Below are 22,222 nucleotides of genomic sequence, written 5' to 3' on the forward strand. Positions count from 1 at the left end.
TGCATATGAGGCTTGGAACTCATATTTGCCTTTGTACTTTTAAGGGCATTTGACCCACTTGATCCTGATGAACACTCGTGTCAGGCATTTGACTAGGATCTCATAGTGAGAAACACAATGTGGGCTTCTCAGAGAGTAACCTGAGCTGCACTGGCCTTTAGATTTGCTTGAAGTTTTTAAAAAGTGAAATCTAAAGTAAACAGAAATCTGGAGGTATTATTCCTAGGAAGTAAAAAACTTAGACTTCAGTTCTGAGCAGCAGTAAGCTGTACTCTGTAACTGACTTGATTCTCACAGTAGTGTCAGATCTATACAGTGATTGGTGCTAGGAAGAGAGTGAGCTGCAGAAATCAATTCAAAGTCTATCAGACTGAAATGTAAAGCATTAAGTTGATCTTCATGATCACACTTGGCTGTGACATAACATTGCTAGGTATGACCCCAGAAGCATGAGGAAGACCAAGACGCACAAGTTGGACTTGAGAATTCCCAGCTGTGCTTTACAGGGCGTAAGCAAGAACAGAGGAGGAATGGGACAGTGAGTGAGGGTTCCTGCGCTAATCTAAAAACACAAGGCCTGGGTTCTACTCCAACAGAGCTAGATTTTGTTTTAAAATTAGGGTTGCAGAAATGACTTAGCAATAAGAGTGCTTGTTGCTTTTCTAGAGCATACATGTGCATGAACAAGCAAATAAATTTTTAAAAAAATTGTAAGTAGTAGGGCTAGAGAGATGGCTTGCCATGAAAGAGCCCGGTTTGGTTGTTCCACCCACAATCATGTGTACCTCCAGTTCCAGGGAGCCTGAAGCCCCTCTGTCCTCCTCAGACATAGGCATCATGTAGTGCACATAATGTGCAGGTAAAACAGCCATACACATACAATTTAAAAAGCCATCTCTTTAAAAATAAAAAAAGCAGGGCAGGGCTGGCAACATGGCTCAGCGGGTAAGAGCACTGACTGCTCTTCCAAAAGTTCTGAGTTCAATTCCCAGCAACCACATGAAGGCTCACAACCATCTGTACAGCTACAGTGTACTCATATACATAAAATAAATAAATCTTTTTTTTTAAAGGACAGTCCACATATTGGCAGAATTCTTCAAGTCATATTATCTGAGAAAAGATTCACGCCTAAAATAAGTTTATGAGTTTTTTAAAAGCACGGTGTGGGGCCAAGGGGTGATAGAGAGACAGCTCCGTAGTTAAGAGCTTTGCTCTTTCCGAGGGCTAGAGTTCCAGTTCTCATTTTACAAACCTTATAACCACTTGTAATTCCAACTCCTGAAGATCTGATGTCCTCTTCTGGACCCTGGAGGCACTCACAAGCACAGACACAAATCTCTAAAATAATTTTCCTTAAAGCCCAGTGTAGTGATACAATCCTGTAATCTCAGCAGATGAGAGGTAGACGTCATCCTTGACTGTATATACACTATATACTATACACTATACACTATTACACTATTACACTATACACTATTACACTATTACATTATACACTATACACTATTACACTATACACTATTACACTATTACACTATTACACTATACACTATACACTATTACATTATACACTATTACACTATTACACTTTACACTATTACACTATTACACTATACACTATACACTATTACACTATACACTATTACACTATACACTATTACACTATTACATTATACACTATACACTATTACACTATACACTATTACACTATTACACTATTACACTATTACACTATACACTATACACTATTACATTATACACTATACACTATTACACTATTACACTATTACACTATACACTATTACACTATTACACTATTACATTATACACTATACACTATTACACTATTACATTATACACTATACACTATTACACTATTACACTATACACTATACACTATTACACTATACACTATTACACTATTACATTATACACTATACACTATTACACTATTACATTATACACTATACACTATTACACTATACACTATACACTATATACCAGATTTGTGGCCAGCTGTGACAAGTGGCCTTTCCTCAAAAACAAACTCCTTTAATTATACAAAGACAACCCAATTTTTAAAACATGATCAAAGTCATCAAACATTTTTCTTTTTGGTTTTTCGAGACGGTTTCTCTGTATAGCCCTGGCTGTCTGGAACTCACTCTATAGACCAGGCTGGCCTTGAACTCAGAAATCTGCCTGCCTCTGCCTCCCGAGTGCTGGGATTAAAGGCGTGCGCCACCACGCCCGGCTCAAACATTTTTCTAAAGAAAAATGTACAAATGGTACAAATGGCCACTAACTCAAGGGAGACGTACTCAGCATAAGCAGTAGTTTAGCAAATGCAATGACAATCCGCATCTTGTGTGTTACGACAGCTTTCAGATGAGATGAAGTGTGAGCAGGGGTGTGGAGAGCTGCATGGATGGTGAGCATGGAAATTTAAATAGAGTTACTATTGTAGCCAGCATGTCCACTCCTGAGTGGCTACCCTAGAAAAATGAAAGCTTATGTTTGAACAAAAATTTCCAAGCAAATGTTAATAATAATGTTATTATTCATGCTTTATTTTTCTACCAACCCAAACTTTGAATTCACAGTTATGAGTGACATGAGGGGGAAAATGATAAATGATAATAGAATATTTATAAAGGATAGCCAGAAATACAGGTCAAAAAGGAAAAGTTATTTGTGTCTGTCTTTTCATTCAATACTTTTTTCCAGTGATGAGCTATATCTAGGCCATGAAGCTTCACCTGCCTTTGCGAGTTATACAGCTGTAGCTCGAGGCAACAAAGACCACAACATTCGTGCACAAGAGCCAGAGAGTGGACTTTCAGAAGAGACTCAAGTGAAGTGCTTGGTGGATCAGGCGACAGACCCCAATATCCTTGGCAGGACTTGGGAAGGATGGGAGCCTTGGATGTAAAGTCTGTGGGTGTCACCAATCATAAAGCATTCTGACTCCGAGAGAATCTCCTAGACCTTTGCTGACAGCCGTATATTACTGACAGACAGAAGAAATCTACTTTATAGTGCTGGCAAGATGATCAGATCAAGGCATTTGTTACCAATGCTAATGACCTAACAACTTCAATCCGAAACCCACATTGGAGGCAGTGAACCAACTCCTGGAAGTTGTCCTTTGACTTCCACACATGTAAAAATAAAGAATATGACAAATATTTCTTCCTTGTTTCAAAGAATCAGCTCTTAATTTCACTGATTTCTTTGCATTTCTTTCAATTTTATTTCTTTAATTTCTGCTCTGATCTTGATCATTTCTCCCTGTGTTCTGTTGTTAGGTGAGGTGGGTGTTTGTGCACCATGGTACGTGTGTGGAAGTATGTACATCCCATGATGATTTGATCCCATTCTACCCTGTTTGCATCTCAGATTTGTGTGTGTCTATCTATGTCTGTGGGACCGTGAAAGGCAGCCTGTTTTCTGGTCGAGCTAGGTTTAAACCCCAGAGACCCAGCAGATTAGTCTTCAAGGGACAGAAGGAAGTTTGCCACATGCTCCCAGACACTAAGCTCCTGACATGAGGCCCCAGCTCCATAATTCTGTGGCCATCAGTCACACAGGCTGTCTACACTCCACCCCCACAGTTACCTGGCAACAGCCAGGTAGGCCCGGCTCACTATAAAAGGGGCTATGCAAAAAAAAAAAAAAAAAAAAAAAAAGCTGGGCGTGGTAGCATATACCTTTAATCCCAGCACTCGGGAGGCAGAGGCAGGCAGATTTCTGAGTTCGAGGCCAGCCTGGTCTACAGAGTGAGTTCCAGGGCAGCCAGGGCTACATAGAGAAACCATGTCTCGAAAAAAAGGGGGGGGGGGAGCAGGGAGGAGGCTGTCTCTTCTCATCAAGATTCACCAAGCTGGAGCAATGGAGCAGGTCTTCCACTAAGGCCTAACCTCCCAAAGGAGGCCTCCCTGTGTTCCCAGCTACTTCCACCACCACCAAGCCACCCACTAAGCAAGCCACTAAGGACTCTCCACATCACCAGCCAGAGCTTCTCTCCTCCTGCCCTTTAACCTTTGGCCCCAGGCCAGAGTCTGCCCAAGGGCCCCCCACTCTGTTCTCAGCTCTTCTGAGATGGCATCAGCGGTGTCCAAGAGCTAGAGCCTGCCATCCTCAGCCTCCGTGCAGGCCCAGGGACCCCGAGCCAATTCTGGCAGTTATTCGGGGACCCCAGACTTAGCTTCCAGGTCTCAGGAGCGGGGTCCTGCGGCTTCTCACAGCCCAACGACCAGCCCACCGGCGGCTGTGTGGGGTCTGCGCAGTCAGACTTCCCTTGTCCTGCTTAAGTGGCCCGAGCCCTGGGCTGGACACGGGACCCCATTTTTAACCCACATTGGAAGTATGTCGATCCCATGGATCAAACTCAGATCATTAGGTCTGGCAGAAGCATCCTACTCTGTTGGCATCTCAACTTTATGAGTGTGTCTGTGTCTGTATCTCTGTGTGTGTGTCTGTGTGTGTGTGTGTGTCTGTGTCTGTGTGTGTGTCTGTGTCTGTGTGGTCTGCTAAGTTTCCAGAGCTGCATTTTTTGTTGTTTTTATTGCTGTTAGAACAACCTGTTCCTTAGTGTAAGTGTGGTATTTGAGTCACCTATTTCTGTGTTAGGGTTAATCTGGCTTTATGTCTAAAATAGCATTTGTTTTACGAAATTGGGTACACTAAGTTTTGTGCATATATGTTCTTGATTCAGTATGAAAAGACCTTTATCGCTGATAAGTTATGCTTTAAGTCTATCTGGCTTCAAGTCCTCCTTGTTTCCTGGTTTCCTTAGCATGGGATACCTTTGCTCATCCTTTCACCTTAAGATAGTGTCTGACTTTGATGAGGGCAGGAATTGACGAATTCTGTTTTCCTTTTAGACAGGGTCTCTACATATCCCTGGTCTTTAGACCAGGCCATCCTGGAACTCACAGAAATCTTGCGACCTCTGCCTCCCAAGCACTGGAAATAAAAGTGTTTACCACTATTCCCAGTCTCGTATCTGGTTACAGATGGTTGTGAGCCCATGTGGTTGCTGGGAATTGAACTCAGGACCTTCACAAAAGCAGTCAGTGCTCTTAAACACTGAGCAATCTTTCCAGCCCCAACCGAGGCAATTCTTATATGGTCAACATTTAATTGGGGCTGGCTTACAGGTTCAGAGGTTCAGTTCATTATCAGTTCATTATCAGGAAGGCAAGAATATGGTAGCATCCACGCAGGCACGGTGCAGGAGGAGCTGAGAGTTCTACATCTTCATCTTAAGGCTGCTGCTAGAATACTGACTTCCAGGCAGCTAGGATGAGGGTCTTAAAGCCACAGTGTCACACAGGGCCACTCCCTGGGTGAGCATATACAAACCATCATACTTAACAAGTTTTCTCTGGGATGATGCTTTTTCTGAATGTGAGGGCAGCTGCCTAATTTCACACAGATAAGATTTAGTCTGAACAACCAATCATGAGGTTGTGAGTTTGTTTCTGTAGTACTCTGGCAGAGTTGAGCAGTTGTGACAAACCAATTCTGGAATGTTTAGCACCTTAATCTATGAAAATAATTTTGCTAATCCCTGCTCTATTTGACCCTATGCACTGCTTCTGACACCTCTGAAATCTTGATTCTCAAACTCACAGTGCCTGCCTTCGACACAGAATAGGCCATCTCCTTGTACCATGGTAGCCACAGCATTCAAACGAGGGCTATGGGGGTGGTAATGGAAATAATGCCTTTTTCCAGAGTGGAGGAAGAAGGGAGTCATGGCAGAGTACTTACAATGTACCTTCCATTAAAAAGAAAGTAGCCAGTGTATCTGGACTTGATTCAAGCATTGTGGGGGTTTCTTCCTTCTCAGGCAGGTGAGCAGTAACCACTAGCCCTTTCCCGACTAAGGTGTGGGAAAGACGAGGCCAAGGAGTAGGAGGAGGGTGCGCCAATGCTCAACAACATCACAATCATGGCAGATGTGGGCCCACTTAAAGCAAATGTTTGATCACTCCTACACCAAGAAGGCATGTTAACTAAAGATTAAAAAAAAAAAAAGCTTAGAAATAAAGAGTTCATCCTGGCATGGTGAGGTGTGGAATGTACGCAATGTACATGCAGTTCAGTCCCAGAACTTAGGAGACAGATGCCAGGGGACACTGAGTTCTAAGCCAGCATGGGTTATAAAGTGAGCACCTGTATCAACTTTAAAACAAACAAGAAGAAGGAGAGGGAGGGAGGGAGAGAGAGAGAGAGAGAGAGAGAGAGAGAGAAGAAATAGAGGATTTAAAACATATCTGTGTGGGCAGTGGCCACAAAATCCCTAATATTGAGTTAAATGTTAAAGAGGAGGTTTGGCAGGGAGGGGTAAATGCATGGTACTGAAGTCATCACAACATGTATGATCCAGAGGGTAACTGCCCATCCATACCAGGACTTGGACTCACCAGGTGACCATACTGGTACCCCTACCTACCAACACCATGATGGGTGGACCTTGTAGGGAACTTTTTACATTATGGAAAACATGTTGGCTTGTTTATAAGAAGACTCATGCTGGGCGGTGGTGGCGCAGGCCTTTAATCCCAGCACTTGGGAAGCAGAGACAGGAGGATTTCTGAGTTCGAGGCCAGCCTGGTCTACAAAGTTAAGTTCCAGGACAGCCAGGGCTATACAGAGAAACCCGGTCTCGAAAAAAAACAAAAGAAAATAAATAAGTAAATAAAAAATAAGAAGACTCATCTATATACATATTTTCTTAGACTCCAAATAAAATCCAAAAAGACAAAAATCACTGTTGTGTCCCAATTAGTTTAACTGTAGAAAAACCAGGACTCCACATAGAACTCGTTCTAAATCTAAATTTTTTAATAGTATCAAAAAGCTACAGACATTCAGTTCCTCAGAAGGGTTTAAGGAGTGAAGGTGGATAGCATCTGCCTTGAAACTGTGTCAAGTGCAGCCTCTGTTCCAGCCTATGGGCTGCTTCGGGAGTTACTTTTTCCAGATCCTCCCACCTTGGGCAGCCGAGTCGCACTGGGCTGGCGTGGCATCCTCTGGATGGGTCTTTCACGGCTTCCACGTTCTGCCGATATGGTCACATTGCCAAGAATGGGGCCACCTCGGTTTCTTCCTGAAAAGACAGAACCCAATAATTAGGGCTGGGGTAGACTCCAACTGCAGCACACTCATCATTTTGTTTCCCAGGAGAGATGCCCACCTTTCTGCTGTATACAACCTGTTTCAGCTGCACATATGTGATTAGTAATCTTGGTTGTTAACTTGACTACATCTGGAATCAACTAAAACCTAAGATGCTGGCACATTGGTAAGGGATTTTCGTTAACGGGATTATGTGATGCGGGAGCACCAGCACTGACTCTGGGCTACACCTGTTGCCAGCCCACATGAAAGGACATGGAAGAAGGCAGTTTTTTCTTTTTGCCTGTTTGTTCTCATTTTCCCTGGTTCATTTATCTTGTTGCTGAAGCATTTCTTTGGTAGTGTTAGAATCTCCTTCTTTGGAATTCCAACATAGACTCAAGGAGCCCTGAAGGAATCCCTGGAGACTCCAGCAGCAAGTTGGGAATGCTGACACTGAATCTTGTAAACTGAAAAACTACTTGATTCTTGGACTTTCTGCTGGACTGTATCACTGACTGAATCTCTGAATATATACATATAATACATATTGTACTGGCTAATTTTGTGTCAACTTGACACAGCTGGCGTTATCACAGAGAAAGGAGCTTCAGTTGAGGAAATGCCTCCATGAGCTCCAACTGTAAGGCATTTTTCTCAATTAGTGAGCAAGGGGGAAAGGCCCCTTGTGGGTGGTGCCATCTCTGGGCTGGTAGTCTTGGGTTCTATAAGAGAGCAGGCTGAGCAAGCCAGGGGAAGCAACCCAGTAAAGAACATCCCTCCATGGTCTCTGCATCGGCTCCTGCTCCCTGACCTGTTTGAGTTCCAGTCCTGACTTCCTATGGTGATGAACAGCAGCATGGAAGTGTAAGCCGAATAAACCCTTTCCTCCCCAACTTGCTTCTTGGTCATGATGTTTGTGCAGGAATAGAAACCCTGACTTAAACACATATATATACACACACACACACATATATACAAACATCTGTACATATATATTTAAAATATAGTATTTTAATATATGCTTTCCTTTCATCAGTTTAGTTCCTTTAAAGAACCCTGACTAACAAAGACGATCACACCAGGAGTGGCTATAGAGAAATAGAACTTGATAGTATCTAGCACAGGTTTTCCAAGTCACCAAGAGCTATAGTTATTGGATGCTCTTCAGTAGCATGGAGAACACCAAAAATTCATGGTGTGAATTACTTAAATAACTTTTCAAGATAAAGGATTATCCTGACTTACCTATTGTACGGAACAAGTGTACCGTGGACTAAATTGTAGTGACACTGCACAAAAAATTTTTGACAATATGTGGGAAAAATAAAGAAAATAATGATGCTGGCCTGTTGCCTCTAGCATCTCTGGATAAACTGACAAAGTTTAAAAGTTTCTAAGTGGGCCCTGGAAGAGAATCCTCTCTTCAACAGCCATAGAGTTCAATTTGTAGAAAATCAAACTGATGCCCTCATGATAAGACTTGTTGAGTTACAAACAACTCAACTCCCATGTCAGAGGGTGTTGAAGTTAATGTGCACTCACTGACTGGTAAGGAACGGGAATCTGTACCTTGGGAAGCGGGGGGGGGGGGGGGGGGGGGGGGGGGGGGGGGGAATCCTACTTACTAAGGCTGAGAACTTTGATCCCTCAGTTTGAATGGTTTGCCTATCCCAGGAAGTATTAACTCCACCCTTACCAGAGGCTGCATCCTCATCCCAGCCCCTGCAGTATTGTCTTCACTACCTTTGTCTAAGGGAATTCAAACAATCAGCAATGACCTCCCTAAAAGGGAAGCCAGGCAACACAATACCAATGTCCTTAGGGCCCCACCAGTAGTTGCTTGGGTACTTAGAACCAGATGAAAATAGTGGAAGAAACATAAAACTTGATCAGACTGAGTTTTTTGACATGGGCCCACTCAGAGAAGAATATAGGTTTAACACAAAACTTCCTTCCCACCGTTTAAAAACAGTATCAAAGTTTGTTTGATTGACTGGCTAAAGCATTTGTCAAAAGATGGCCGACTGAAAAGGAGTCTTATATCCCTTGGCAAGGTGTTGATGAAGGGAGGAATTTAAGGCTCAGAGAAATTAAAGGGGATACACTGTGTAAGCCAAATTCTTCACAATGGGAAGACCAGAAGACTTGTCCTTTAGTGTTGCTTTAGACACAAAATCATGAGAGGGACCCAGCACATTTAAATAGCTTTGTTCTTGCCCTGTTCTTTGTGCCGGGCCTTAGTGCTGCTCAGATGAATGAGTTAAATGTGGCTTTAATTGGACCCTGGTGCAGGGGAAACGGAGTAGCACTGATTCCACAGAGACAAGGTGAATATAGATATGATAGTGGGCAGCACAGACAAAGCAGCATCCAAATGGACTGACCTGGAGGAGTTCATTTTTCATATCCCATTCAGAGACTAGGCCATGGACCATTTGCTATTTGTGATGGTTTGTATATGCTTGGCCCAGGGAGTGGTAGTATTAGGAAGTTTGGCCTTCTGGAATAGGTGTGCCACTGTGGGTGTGGGCTTAATACTCTCATCCTAGCTGCCTGGAAGTCAATCTTCCACTAGCAGCCTTCAGATGAAGATGTAGAACTCTTCAGCTCCCTGTACCATGCCTGACTGGACGATGCCATACTCCCACCTTGAGGATAATAGACTAAACTTCTGAACCTGTAAGCTAGCCATAATTAAATGGCTACAAGTTGCCTTGGTCATGATGTATATTCACAGCAGTAAAATTCTAACTAAGATAGAAGTTGGTATCAGGGACTAGGATATTGCCATGGTAGGCCTGACCATGCTTTTGTTTGGAAGAATGTGGATTTGAGAATTTTGGATTTGGAAAGTCGTGGGATGTTTTAAGTGTCTTAATGAGCCATTCTAGAAGAAATATGGAAGACTTTGTTGCTGTGAGTGACTTGAACTGTACAGACCTGACCCAAGAGGTTTCAGTGGAGAAGAATTTCAGTATGTGGCATAGAGACAGATTTTGTGTTATTTTGGTGAAGAACTTGGCTGCTTTTTGCCCATATCTGGAGTCTACATAAGGCTAAGGTAAAGAGATTTATATTAACTGCACCGGCAAAGGAAGTCTAAAAAAAAACCCAGTAGAGATAGAGACTTCGTTCTCTGGTTAAATCTCATAGAGAGCATTTTGAACAAGCATAGCAAGCTTAGAAAGGAAAAATAGAAAATATATGGTTTGAGTTCAAAGGGGCACCAGGAAGTGAAATGGAGCCAAATCCAGTGTTCTAGGGGATAGCAGATTAAGGGAGCGGGCCTTTGAAAACCCACCCACCTAAGTTTAAATCTAGACATGGTGGCACACATCATTAATCCCAGGAGATAAAGCCAAGCAGATCTGAGCTCAAGGCCAGCCTGGGACAGAGCAAGATCTACATGAAGAAAGGCTTAAGTCCAGGCTTGGTGGTACACCCCTTTAATCCCAGGAGACAGGCATATTGATCTCCAAATTCAAGGTCAATTTACAGATCAAGATCCAGGACAGCCAAGCTTAGGCAGTGAAAGAGTTGGAAAACAAAGCTGGTGATAACGTAATATAAAAAGGACATTATGGGAAAGATGAAAAAGAAAAGGCAAGTTTCACAAGCTATGCTGGACACTGGCAGGCCACATGGCTCTAGCGGGGTGTTCTCATCTTGATGGAGCTACTGAGACATCTCCACCTGACTCCCTGGGCAGGTCACTGGCACACCAGCCCCATGCAATGACCTCACACCTCATCATTAGCTGTCACAATTCCCAGTAACCCGGTAAAATCAAAAATCTAGACGCTTATAATTAAACAGTCATATTTATGTATCAATAAATTTGCAATTCACAAGATTCTCATGTAATAATTTCAGAGCCAATTGATAATGATACAAGCTGCACACCTAGATTAGACAAGTTATCCCAATTATTCTATCCCTATATGATATAATAGCTACCTGTGGCTATTTAAAGTCATGAAGAATCTGAATCATCCTATTCATCCTCCATCTTCCTCCTCCTCTTCTGTGTCGCTCCCTATCTCTGCAACTCTTAGCTCCACCTCCCTTTTCCCTGTCCAATCACAGGCTTCTTGTATTAATATTTAAAATAATTGGACAGGGAACATACGCTACACCAGGGGGGCAATTTCCAGCCCCAGGAAACAGCAGAACTCAACAGCTCTGGTCATTTGCCTCTGGCTTTATAGTCAATAGTCAAGGACAACAGATGCTGGTTATCTGGAGCTAAGAAATTAGTGGTGATTAAGAAGAGACCAGCCCGCCCGGTGGTGGTGGTGGTGGTGGTGGTGGTGGCGCACACCTTTTGTCCCAGCACTTGGGAGGCAGAGGCAGGCGGATTTCTGAATTCAAGGCCAGCCTGGTATACAGGCCAGGGCTATACAGAGAAACGCTGTCTTGAAAAAACAAAAACAAAAACAAAGAAGAGACCAGCCCTTCTGGTTTCCATCTGTGCCTGGGGCTGAACTGTGCCACAGCACTCTGGACCCAGATCACACCGTGATAGAGCAGGTCTCTCAGGACTGCAGACACACCTGAGAGCACAGATAAGACCACCACTTCTGCTCAAATACCTGGTCTAAGAGGGACCCACCTGGAGCCCTGAGGACACAGGAAACAAGGAGTGTCCTGGGATAGGATCCATAAGGTGTACATCTGTGCCCTGGAGCTAACCCTGTGCCACAACTCTCCATACACAGGTCCTACCAGGAGTGAGCTGGTCTCCCAAGAGTGCTGACACACCTGAAAGCACAGGTGAGACCACGACTTCTGCTCAAATTCCTGACACAAGAGGGACCCACCCAGCGCCATCAGGACATGGGAACCAAGAAACAGCTGGAGACAGGATCCTTCCGGTTTCCATCAGCACCCTGAAGCTGACCCTGTGCCACAAATCTCCATACCCAAATTTCTCCTGGTTTCCCAGGAGTGCTAACACACAGGCTTACAGGAGGGAGAAGCCACAGGCAGAGACAGCAAGACCGGCTAACACCAGAGATAACCAAATGGTGAAAGGCAAGCACAAGAACCTTACCAACAGAAACCAAGGTTACTTGGCATCCTTGAAACCCAGTTCTCCCACCACAGCAAGCCCTGGATAGCCCAACACACAGGAAAAGCAAGACTCTCATTTAAAATTACATCTAATGATGATGATACAGGACTTTAAGAAAGATATATATAACTCCCTTAAAGAAATACAGGAGAACACAGGTAAACAGGTAGAAGCCCTTAAAGAGGAAATGCAAAATTCCCTTAAAGAATTACAGAAAAACACAACTAAACATGTAAATGAACTGAACAAAGCCATCCAGGATCTAAAATTGGAAATTGAAACAATAAAGAAATAAAAAGAGGAGACAATCCTACAGATAGAAAACCTAGAAAAGAGATCTGGAGTCCTAGATGTGAGCATCACCAACAGAATACAAGATATAGAAGAGAGAATCTCAGGTACAGAAGATAGCATAGAAAACATTGATACAACAGTCAAAGAAAATGAAAAATGCAAAAAATTCCTAACCTGAAACATCCAAGAAAACCAGGACACAATAAGAAGACCAAACCTAAGGATAATAGGTATAGAAGAGAGTAAAGACTTCCAAATTAAAGGGCCAGTAAATATCTTTAACAAAATTATAGAAGAAAACTTCCCCAACCTAAAGAAAGAGATGTCCATAAACATATAAGAAGCCTACAGAACTCCAAATAGATGGAACCAGAAAAGAAATTCTTCCCATCACATAATAGTCAAAATACCAAATGCACAAAACAAAGAAATATATGAAAAGCAGTAAGGGGAAAAGGTCAAGTAACATACAAAGGCAGACCTATCAGAATTACACCAGACTTCTCAACAGAGACTATGAAAGCTAGAAGATCCTGGGCAGATCTCATACAGACCCTAAGAAAACACAAATGCCAGCCCAGACTACTATACCCAGCAAAGCTCTCAATTACCATAGATGGAGAAACTAAGATATTCCACGACAAAACCAATTTTATGCAGTATCTTTCCATAAATCCAGCCCTGCAAAGAAAAATAGATAGAAAACACCAATACAAGGAGGGAAACAACACCCTAGAAAAAGCAAGAAAGTAGACTTCTTTCAACAAACTCAAAAGAAGTTAACCACACAAACATAACAACCTCTAACAACAAAAATAACAGGAAGCAACAATCACTATATCTCTTAACATCAAAGGACTCAATTCTCCAATAAAAAGACATAGACTAACAGACTGGATACATAAACAGGACCCAGCATTTTGCTGCATACAGGAAACGCACCTCCGTGTCAAAGACAGATACTACCTCAGAGTAAGTGGATGAAAAAATTTTTCCAAGCAAACGGTCCCAAGAAACAAGCTGGAATAGCCATTCTAATATCGAATAAAATACACTTTCAACCAAAAGTTATCAAAAAAGATAAGGAAGGACTTCATACTCATCAAAGGAAAAATCTACCAAGATGAACTCTGAAATAATCTATGCTCCAAATGCAAGGACACCCACATTCATAAAAGAAATGCTACTAAAGCTCAAAGCACACATTCAACCTCACACAATAATAGTGGGAGAGTTCAACACCCCACTCTCATCAATGGACAGATCATGGAAGCACAAATTAAACAGAGACACAGTGAAACTAACAGAAGTTATGAACCAAATGGATTTAACAAATATCTACAGGGCATTTTATCTTAAAACAAAAGAATATACCTTCTTCTCAGCATTTCATGGTTCCTTCTCCAAAATTGATCATATAATTGATCACAAAACAGGCCAAACTACAAAAAGATTTGAAATGATGCCATGCATCCTATCAAATCACCTAAGACTGATCTTCAAAAACAACAAAACCAACAGAAAGCCTACATATGACTGGAAACTGAATAACTCTCTTCTCAATGATAACTTGGTCAGGGAAGAAATAAAGAAAGAAATTAAAGACTTTTTCAATTTTTCAGATCTAATGAAAATGAAGGTACAACATACCCAAACTTATGGGACACAATGAAAGCAATACTAACAGGAAAACTCATAGCTCTGAGTTCCTCCACAAAGAAACTGTAGAGAGCATACGCTAGCAGCTTAACAGCACACCTGAAAGCTCTAGATCAAAAAGAAGCAAATACACCCAAGAGGAGTAGACTGCAGGAAATAATCAAACTCAGGGCTGAAATCAACCAAGTGGAAACAAAAAGAACTATACAAAGAATCAACAAAACCAGGAGCTAGCTCTTTGAGAAAATCAACATAAAATCAGATACACTGAATCTAATAGAAGAGAAAGTGGTGAGAAAGCCTACAACACATGGGAACAGGGAGTAATTATTCAGCATAGAGAAACCTCATAGGCGATAGCCTGTCACTCATCACTGACGTGACACATTCCTGAAGCTAGACATTGGCCAGGGTAGTGTGAGACCCTCCTTGCTATTTACATTAGAGTGTCCTCTGAAGTCCTGAATTCCTGTCTGCTGTGAATGCTGCCAACATGTAAAGAACAGTGTACTTTGCTGCTTCTATCCCTTCCAGTTGATCCTTCCAAGAGACCATGCTCCTTTTTTGGTGGAATGTGCCTGACAACATGGGCATGCAGGTGTTGTTAATGTTAGCTATACAAGGAGAGATAGAAACTGCTCAGATGGTAAAACTGCCCAGTCCCTGATCTACAAGTGCTGCAGGGAAGGTGGGACACATCAAGTCTGCATCACCCTGGCTTCCCCATCCCGAGCACGTAAAGGGTCCAAGTAGGAGCCACTTCAGATCTCCTGATGTGCACAGCTGTTCTCAAGGCTGGTGGGCAGGGTCTGGTGGCCAAGAAGCATGGACACACAGAGTAATCCAAGGTCTGTTCTGTCACTAGTCAAAACTGCTACCCTCTGCGCCTTATTAATGCTTCCAGAGCATTCTCTCCAAAAGACAAAGATGTACATAATGATGGCCGTGCACACACTCACTCTTGACTCAGATACAAAGAAAGAGCTCCCAACCCATCCCCATGAGGCAAACCAGAGTCCCCTCAGTTCTTCCTGGCAGCCCTGAAGGCCTTTCCTTCTACCACATTTCTAATCCTCTGTGACTCTCCATCCCTGAAGAACCTCCTTTGGCCAGGGACTCAACGGTGCCACACAAGGCTGAGACTTAGGTAAGGTCCTTCATCTTCCTTTCTGTCCTCTCCAGACTTACTCTTACTCCTGCTGCAGCCTGCCCATATGAGCTCCTCATTCCAGTCTGATCCATCCCCTTACAGACTCCATGTTTTATTAAACACAAGCTCCCCACATGCTTTCCCACCACCCTCTCAGCCCATCAGACCTTCCAGCCCATCACCTTCTAATACTGCTACTTCCTGGGCCAAATATGTTCAAACCACCACACTCCCCACTGACCTGCTTTCTACCAGGGACCTCTTAACCAACAAACTTGCCTAGGACATAGAACCACTCTACCAAGGAAGCCACAGCTTTCACATTTGGCTGGGACTCTACACCTTGTTAGGACCCACACTGGGCAACAGCAACCAAAGATTGGAACACTCACCCAATAAAGACAAGACCAGACACATACATTAAGAAGCACCCCAAACACTGTGACTCCACAGGCCTAGGCCCCATTTCAAAAACACAAGCATAAACAACCAAGACAATATGTCCAGAAACCAGCAACCTAGTTGTGTTAGGTCCTGGGAAAAGAACCCTAGCATGAGACAAGAATTTAAAAATAGCAATTGGGGATATATTTAAAGACTTTAAAGAGGATATAAAGAGAGGTCTTAATAAAGACCTTGAAAAGTTGGGCAGTCATGACATTCGCCTTTAATCCCCACACTCAGGAGGCAGAGGCAGGTAGATCTCTGAGTTTGAGGCCAGCCTGGTCTACAGAGGGAGTTCTAGGGTGGCCAGGGCTCCACAGAGAAACCCTGTCAAAAAAAAAAAAAAAAAAAAAAAAAAAAAACCTTGAAAATACAACTGAATGAAATAAAGAAAACAGTCACAAAAATAGATTCTGACAAAGTAACAGAATCACTAAAAAAACCCAAATTGATATAAAACTGGAAATGAAAAAACTCAGGATGTCAAACAAAAACCTCAACATGGAAGAGAGAATTTCAGATCTTAAAGACTCAGCCAAAGAAAATGTTAAATCAAAAAATATTCAGGCTCAAAACATCTGGGACACTATGAAAAGACCAAACCTACCAAGAACAGGCATAAAGGAAGAAGAAATCCAGGTCAAAGTCACAGAAAATATTTTTAACAAATTCATAAAAGTATTTTCCCAATCTGTCAAGGACATCACAAGAAAACCTACAGAGTAAATTAATCTGGGTCACCAACCAAAGAATGTGCAGGGGTTGGACCTAGGTCCCCTACACATGTGTAGTAGATGTTCAGCTTGGCCTTCATGTGGGTCCCCTAATAATTGGAGTATCTTTGTTTTGTTGTAGTTGTTGTTTTAAGATGCCTGTTTGGTTTGGTTTGGTTTTTTGGTTTTTGTTTTGTTTTGTTTTTGTTTTTGTTTTTCTGAAAAAGAGCAAGAAAGGATATAGATTCGGGTGGTTGGAGAGGTGAGGAAGATCTGAGAAGGGTCAAGGAAGAGAAAAACATAATCAGAATTTATTGTATGAAAAAAAATCTATTTTCAACTAAAAAAAATGATTGTTGACCAGGCACGGTGGGGGTTGTCTCTCACTATATAGAGAAATTTTCCCTAATTAATTGATTGGATAATAAAAGACAACAGAAGTCAATCAATAGGTGAAAAGGAGGAGGCTGGCTTTCCGAGTCAGAGAGGAAGAGGGGACTCGGGAGGAAAAAATGGCCCCTTTTGGTACAGTGAGGCAGGAGCAAGAGGAGGCAGGATGTAGACTGAGAACTATCACAACTAGAAAATCTTCTGGTGATCTCTGCCACCAGAAGATTTCTAACAGAATAGTTGATGAATTTAAGATGATAGATTCAGCCCCTAGTGGTTGTGTCATCTGTTGATTTTAAACTTAAGATTGTCTGGTGTTTTCCATTTGCAGTGACTCAGGTGAGCAGTGGGGAAAGAACATAGACAGGGTGGAATTTGGCCAGGCTTTGGAATGGGAAGACTGGGCAAAGGACCAAGAACCAGGAAAGAGGTAACCACAGCTTAGCACGGACTTGTGAGAATGCTCCCACAGATGGCCATGAGGTGGTGGACTGGTTATCATGGAGATCTGGCAAGGCTAGCCAAGATGAAGAGCCAGACTGGGAGTGGGGTTTTGACAGGAGTGGCTTGGCAGCAGCTGGCCATGAGAACCAGGGCAAGATGGCTGCTTGGGTCTGGTCATGGGGGTGGGTGAGACCACTGATGCAGGTGCATAGCTGGATTTAGCATGGTTCATATTTTAAAAGTACACAATGCATCTAATTCAGATTATGTTGCCTGCCTTTGGATCTCTTCCCCATAACTAGGCTGCCTTGTCTGGCTTCAGTGGGAGAGGATGTGCTTAATCCTGCTGTGACTTGATGTAGCAGAGTGGGCTGGTATCCATGGGGAGCTGTGGCCTCCCTTCCCCCAGCCTGGAACCTGCTTGCTCAAGGGTGGAGCTACCGGCTCATTCGTCCTGCCACGCCCACTGCTGGAACCTGCCTTTGCTGCCTGGAGGCACACACGTGTTCGTCCTGCTACTGGACCCTGAGTTACTTGGCGGGATATTGGGTTCCCTCCCCCTTCCTTTATAACTGAGTGTCTGGAAATAGTAAAATTGAGCTTTGATCAGGATGTTGTCTTAGCTCCATTGTTTCTTCCACCCCGTCTAGATTCCTCTCTTTTCAGCAAACTGCCATTCTCAGTTGAACCGTTCGTGTTGTGGACTGCGGGCAGGCCGCAACAGGGAGCCTCCTTTTTCTGAGAAAAGGGGGATGAGGGGATGAGGGAGGGTGTGTTATGCTGTTTGGGGCTTATTGTAAATATAAAGGCTGCGAGTGTGTCTTTCATTTGGGAACTAATTGGTTTAAGGTGGGGTAGAAACCCTGGGCTGGGAATTAAATAATTTCTACAACATGCCAGGTACCTGTACTCTCAGATTTGTGACTCAGAGGTATCAGAAAGGTCTGGGGATGTAGCTCAGTGGCATTTTTCATGGCTAGTATGTAGAACACTAATGTACCAGGGTTTCAGGGTAGAACATAGTACAAAATTCTTAAGTTCACTTCTTAGCATAGAAAAAAATGAAAGGAGGGAAGGAAGGAAGGAGAGAAGGAAGGAAGAAAAAGGAAAGCAAGCATGCATGAGAGATACTTTATATGAAAGCATTTGTAGTTTTTGGTATTTGTAGGGGAGGGGTAGTCTTGGAATGAATCCCTATAGCTAGCTATCAAGGGACAACTTGATTATTATCTCATTATACGTCCATATATATTCATGAGATGTTGTGTTCATTTTCATACTAGTCCTTCAAAATCCAACCTTGACAAGAGCTGCTCTGTTATGGCTCAAGACACTTATCTAAGAGTCCATACTCTTATAGTCCAGCTTATGAATGAAATCTGGCTACACTCAAAATTTCACCTTGTACTTTCTGGAGAGACAGCTTTTCAAACTGTCTAGTTTCCCTAACTCTAAATAGGGAGCACTGAACTGAGCCTGCTTTCCTCAGCATGGCCAGACCACTGTGGCCAGCGTCTGCTGTACTGTTTCCTGATTCTCTGCCAGACATGAGTGACTCACTAAAGGCCACATGGACAGCCAGGGTCCAGCAATCTAGGCAGACCTGCTGCATCAAGATGCCTGCAGCATTGTACAGACTCGCGGGGCTGAACAGTATCTAACTCACAGCCTGAAGCAATACCAATCTAGTTCCTCCAGGAAAGCTATGACAAACCTCAATGGTCACAAACCTGACATGACAGGCCATCACATCCCTCCAGCTGGATCAGTTTGACCACACCTATTACTTTCTCCATTCCATACTTGGTCATTGTGAATACGGATGCTAAGATACACAAAAGTCAGTGATCTCTATGCCTCACTTGGTAGCCTATGAGCTACAGGTCCAGCTCCACCTGTGCTCCACTTCCCTTCACGCCCTCCACAACACCCAGTATTCCTAAGCTTCCTTTTTCACAATGTCCCTCGGGACTTTCTAGTCTCCAGAGCTAACAACTCTGTGGTTCCTGTCCTCACCAGGTATTTCTCATTTTATCCTGTAGTCCATCCCCAATCCTTCTCCTCAGCCTTCTCAACCTAAAGGTGGCACTTGGGACAGAGAGCAGCAACATGGGAAGGATATGGAAGAGGGTCAACTAGAAAAGCCCTGGGAACTCACACACCCTGGGAACTCACACACCCTGATACTGGACCCATACTGCTAATACCTGCAGAGGTACCTCAGGCCACAAATGAGGTATGAAAGAAAACTCAGCTTACAAGTAGATGTGTATGACCACAAAATGTTATTCTTAATGGTGTTGTCAAGGAGGCTAGGGAGAGGCATCTGTTTCCTACGCCATACTTGCAATCAGCCAAGGGACAGTGCTGAAGAGGCTGAGGCCATGTTCCCAATAGCGTACCATGATCCCTCATGTTTGTCCCTGACCTACAGCCTCTGCCTGGGTAGGGATCTTTAAAGTGTGCAAGTGTGGGGGTGTTGGATGATCCTGGGGCACCAGTACAATGGCATATTCTAAAAGTACTGTGTCTTTGATAGACTAAGCAAGAAAACATGTCCTTGTTCTGAGTTGCATGGCTGGGATGGCCTACAGTGCCCTGGTATTGTAGCTCAAAGCTGCCTTGGCCTTGTGGGACAATGGCAATTTCCAGTGGCAGAGTGCACATCAACACCAAACCCACAGATTAGACAAGCAAATGCCTGTGACAGGAGAAGAAGGGCAGCAAGAGAACCAGGGTGAAGGGTGGGGGCAGGGAGGCTGGTGCTTGGGAGGAGGGCCATGGAGCAGACCTGGAGAGGCTGCAGGCCTGTGGGAAAGGTTACCCTTGTTTCTCTTCCTCACAGAGAAAGGATGATAGAGGCCAGAGACACACATTGATCAGAAAGAGGGTGGGTCAGCGTTTATGTGTGAGTCCCCAGGCCTGACAGTCTCCCTTCACTGGGCCAGACTGCTCATTTTACCCCACCTGGATTCCTTCCATGTGGTTCCTGTGCTTACAGGCAGGAAATGAGCACTGGATTTCCATCCACTTGTCTGGGAGGACAAGCTGTATTTCAGAGGGTCCGACAGGCAGAGAGAACAGATGCAACAGATAGGATGGGCAGGCTAGAGGACCTGAGATCCCTCTGTTACACTCTGCTCACCACCATCTGCTTACACCTGGTCCCACTCATGACCACAAGAGTCCTGAAGCCATTCACACCTGAGAACTGGGTGAATCTTTCTGTCAGATCTCTACTTTTTGTCCCAAAGGAATCAGATGGCTTCAGTCCTGCAACCCCAAAAAAATCCCCAGATGAGAGGTGTTCAGGCCTGGCCTGAGATGAACAGGAGCTAGACATGGCCCTCGGAGGATAAGGCGTTGTCTGCTCTGCTCTCTGAATACTTCCTTGAGGCTGTGTGGTAGATGGAGACCAAAGCCATGTTTATTCCTCTACCTGTGCAATGGAGGCATGATGAAGAGGTGAGAGGGAGTCAGAAAGACAAAGTCTAGCTTGCTTGGACCAGTCTTTGATCCAGCAGTACAATCCAAAAGGTGGAGCCAACTAAAGTCCCTGAAAGGTGGATGGGTCTGCAGATCTTGGGAGGAGGCCTATAGACAGGTTGAACAATTCTAAGACAAGTCAGCATGGGGTTCTCTACTCCTTCCCCACCTCAGCCACCCTCTAGGCAGAAGTACCCAGCCCATCTCTAACCTCGGGTCTCTGAAGTGGATGTAGACAGAGATATGGGTACCGAGTCCTGGGGATCGCTTGCCAGCCGCTGCCCAGCACACATGGACTTCAGCATCTGGAAGACGGCAAGGGGAGCCACATTCAGATTCAGCAAGTCCACCAGGATCCTGGGGAAACAAATGCAGTGCTTAGCGAATACTGAAAGCCACAGGGCGGACATGCTCTAGGAGTCGCGCCAGCTGGGGTCACCGTCTTGAAACCCCTTAAAGAGACACGGATATCTTAGAGTAGCAGATGTAGGAATGAAGTGTCCTAAAGCCGGCATTATCTGTAGGGAGTATGAGCTCAAAGTCCCGACCCTCGCCTTCTCACTTGAACACATCCGGGTCGATGGCGGTGCCAGCAGCCTGAGCTAGCTCGTACAGCTCCATCTCCTCGGCCCCCAGCACTTTCTTCCGCCGAAGCGCCAGCTTCTGCAGCGTTGCTGTCTCCAATCCTGTGGAAACCGCGAGTCCAGCACCACCAGCAGTAGCCGCCGCCGCCGCTGCCATTCGTATAGCCTGAAAAGGGATCTGTGTTGGACACAGCCTACCCAGGTGACTCCACAGCACCTGCTACTGGCCACCCGTTTCCTTACAGAGTCTCTGCAAGTCAACAGCTCCAGCACCCGGGCAAGAGTTCCAAGAGGCCTTTACACAGTCGGTTGCTTGACTTGTTCGGAACGTCTAGTGTGCACAGGGCAGTGTGTTAGGCATGGGGTTGGGTGGTGGGAAGCTGATCACTGCCTGACGATCAGACTTGGACTGCTGGCTTAGGTAGCAGACCCCAGATTAGTGCCTGGCATATACCGGGTACTTAGCAAATGCCTGTTGGATGACGAGTATTCGCGATCTCGTGTAATTACCAGTTCTGTTGACGGTCCCTAAACAGCTTTGCTTTTAAACGGATACGCACGCCTTTCCCCGACCCCGAAATACATAAACGGGAGTAAAGAGCAGCTGAGGACGTTACTGCGCACGCGCCTTGTGGCCAACTGCTTCTGAACTTGATTGGCTTTTGCTTTTGCGGGCGCTTTTCCCGGGAGGTTGAGCGGCTTTTCCCACTAGGCAGGGGTGTGGCCTGACGCGCAGCTTGATGACGCTATTTCCGTTCTGTGTGTCTGGATAGCGGCCGTCTATTTCTGAAGATTGGTAGGATGGTCATTTTGAACTCAACACGTTAGCTTGGCCGGTGTGTTGAGAACT

The 22,222-nt window shown here is 44.2% G+C and overlaps 2 protein-coding genes across 3 annotated transcripts in view; one reads left to right on the forward strand and one right to left on the reverse strand.

Annotated features, from left to right (window-relative positions):
- Positions 1-3,191, forward strand: part of Prkdc (protein kinase, DNA-activated, catalytic subunit) — a 196,754-nt gene extending 193,563 nt beyond the window's left edge. The window contains exon 86 of the mRNA XM_029470470.2: positions 2,731-3,191. Within this exon, the coding sequence (XP_029326330.1) occupies positions 2,731-2,935 (205 nt within the window). The 3' untranslated portion in view covers positions 2,936-3,191. The remainder of the gene's footprint in view (positions 1-2,730) is intronic.
- A 3,646-nt stretch (positions 3,192-6,837) lies between these two features.
- On the reverse strand, positions 6,838-22,063 carry Mzt2b (mitotic spindle organizing protein 2B). 2 transcript variants are annotated; one of them, XM_021185131.2, is made up of 4 exons: positions 21,883-22,063; positions 21,351-21,538; positions 21,000-21,145; positions 6,838-7,123 (listed from the first exon to the last, which is right to left on the reverse strand). In XM_021185131.2, exons 2-4 carry the CDS (start codon positions 21,527-21,529, stop codon positions 6,966-6,968), a joined length of 483 nt encoding a protein of 160 aa, XP_021040790.1. In that variant the 5' UTR covers positions 21,530-21,538; positions 21,883-22,063; the 3' UTR covers positions 6,838-6,965. The 2 variants fall into 2 exon arrangements, with proteins under 2 accessions (XP_021040790.1, XP_021040791.1); XM_021185132.2 differs by having other exon boundaries at positions 21,616-22,023.
- Between the last annotated feature and the right edge of the window lie 159 nt (positions 22,064-22,222).

This window comes from Mus caroli, unplaced genomic scaffold, assembly GCF_978045245.1.
Source record: "Mus caroli unplaced genomic scaffold, Mus_caroli_1 scaffold_17, whole genome shotgun sequence".
In the NCBI taxonomy this organism is placed as follows: domain Eukaryota; kingdom Metazoa; phylum Chordata; class Mammalia; order Rodentia; family Muridae; genus Mus; species Mus caroli.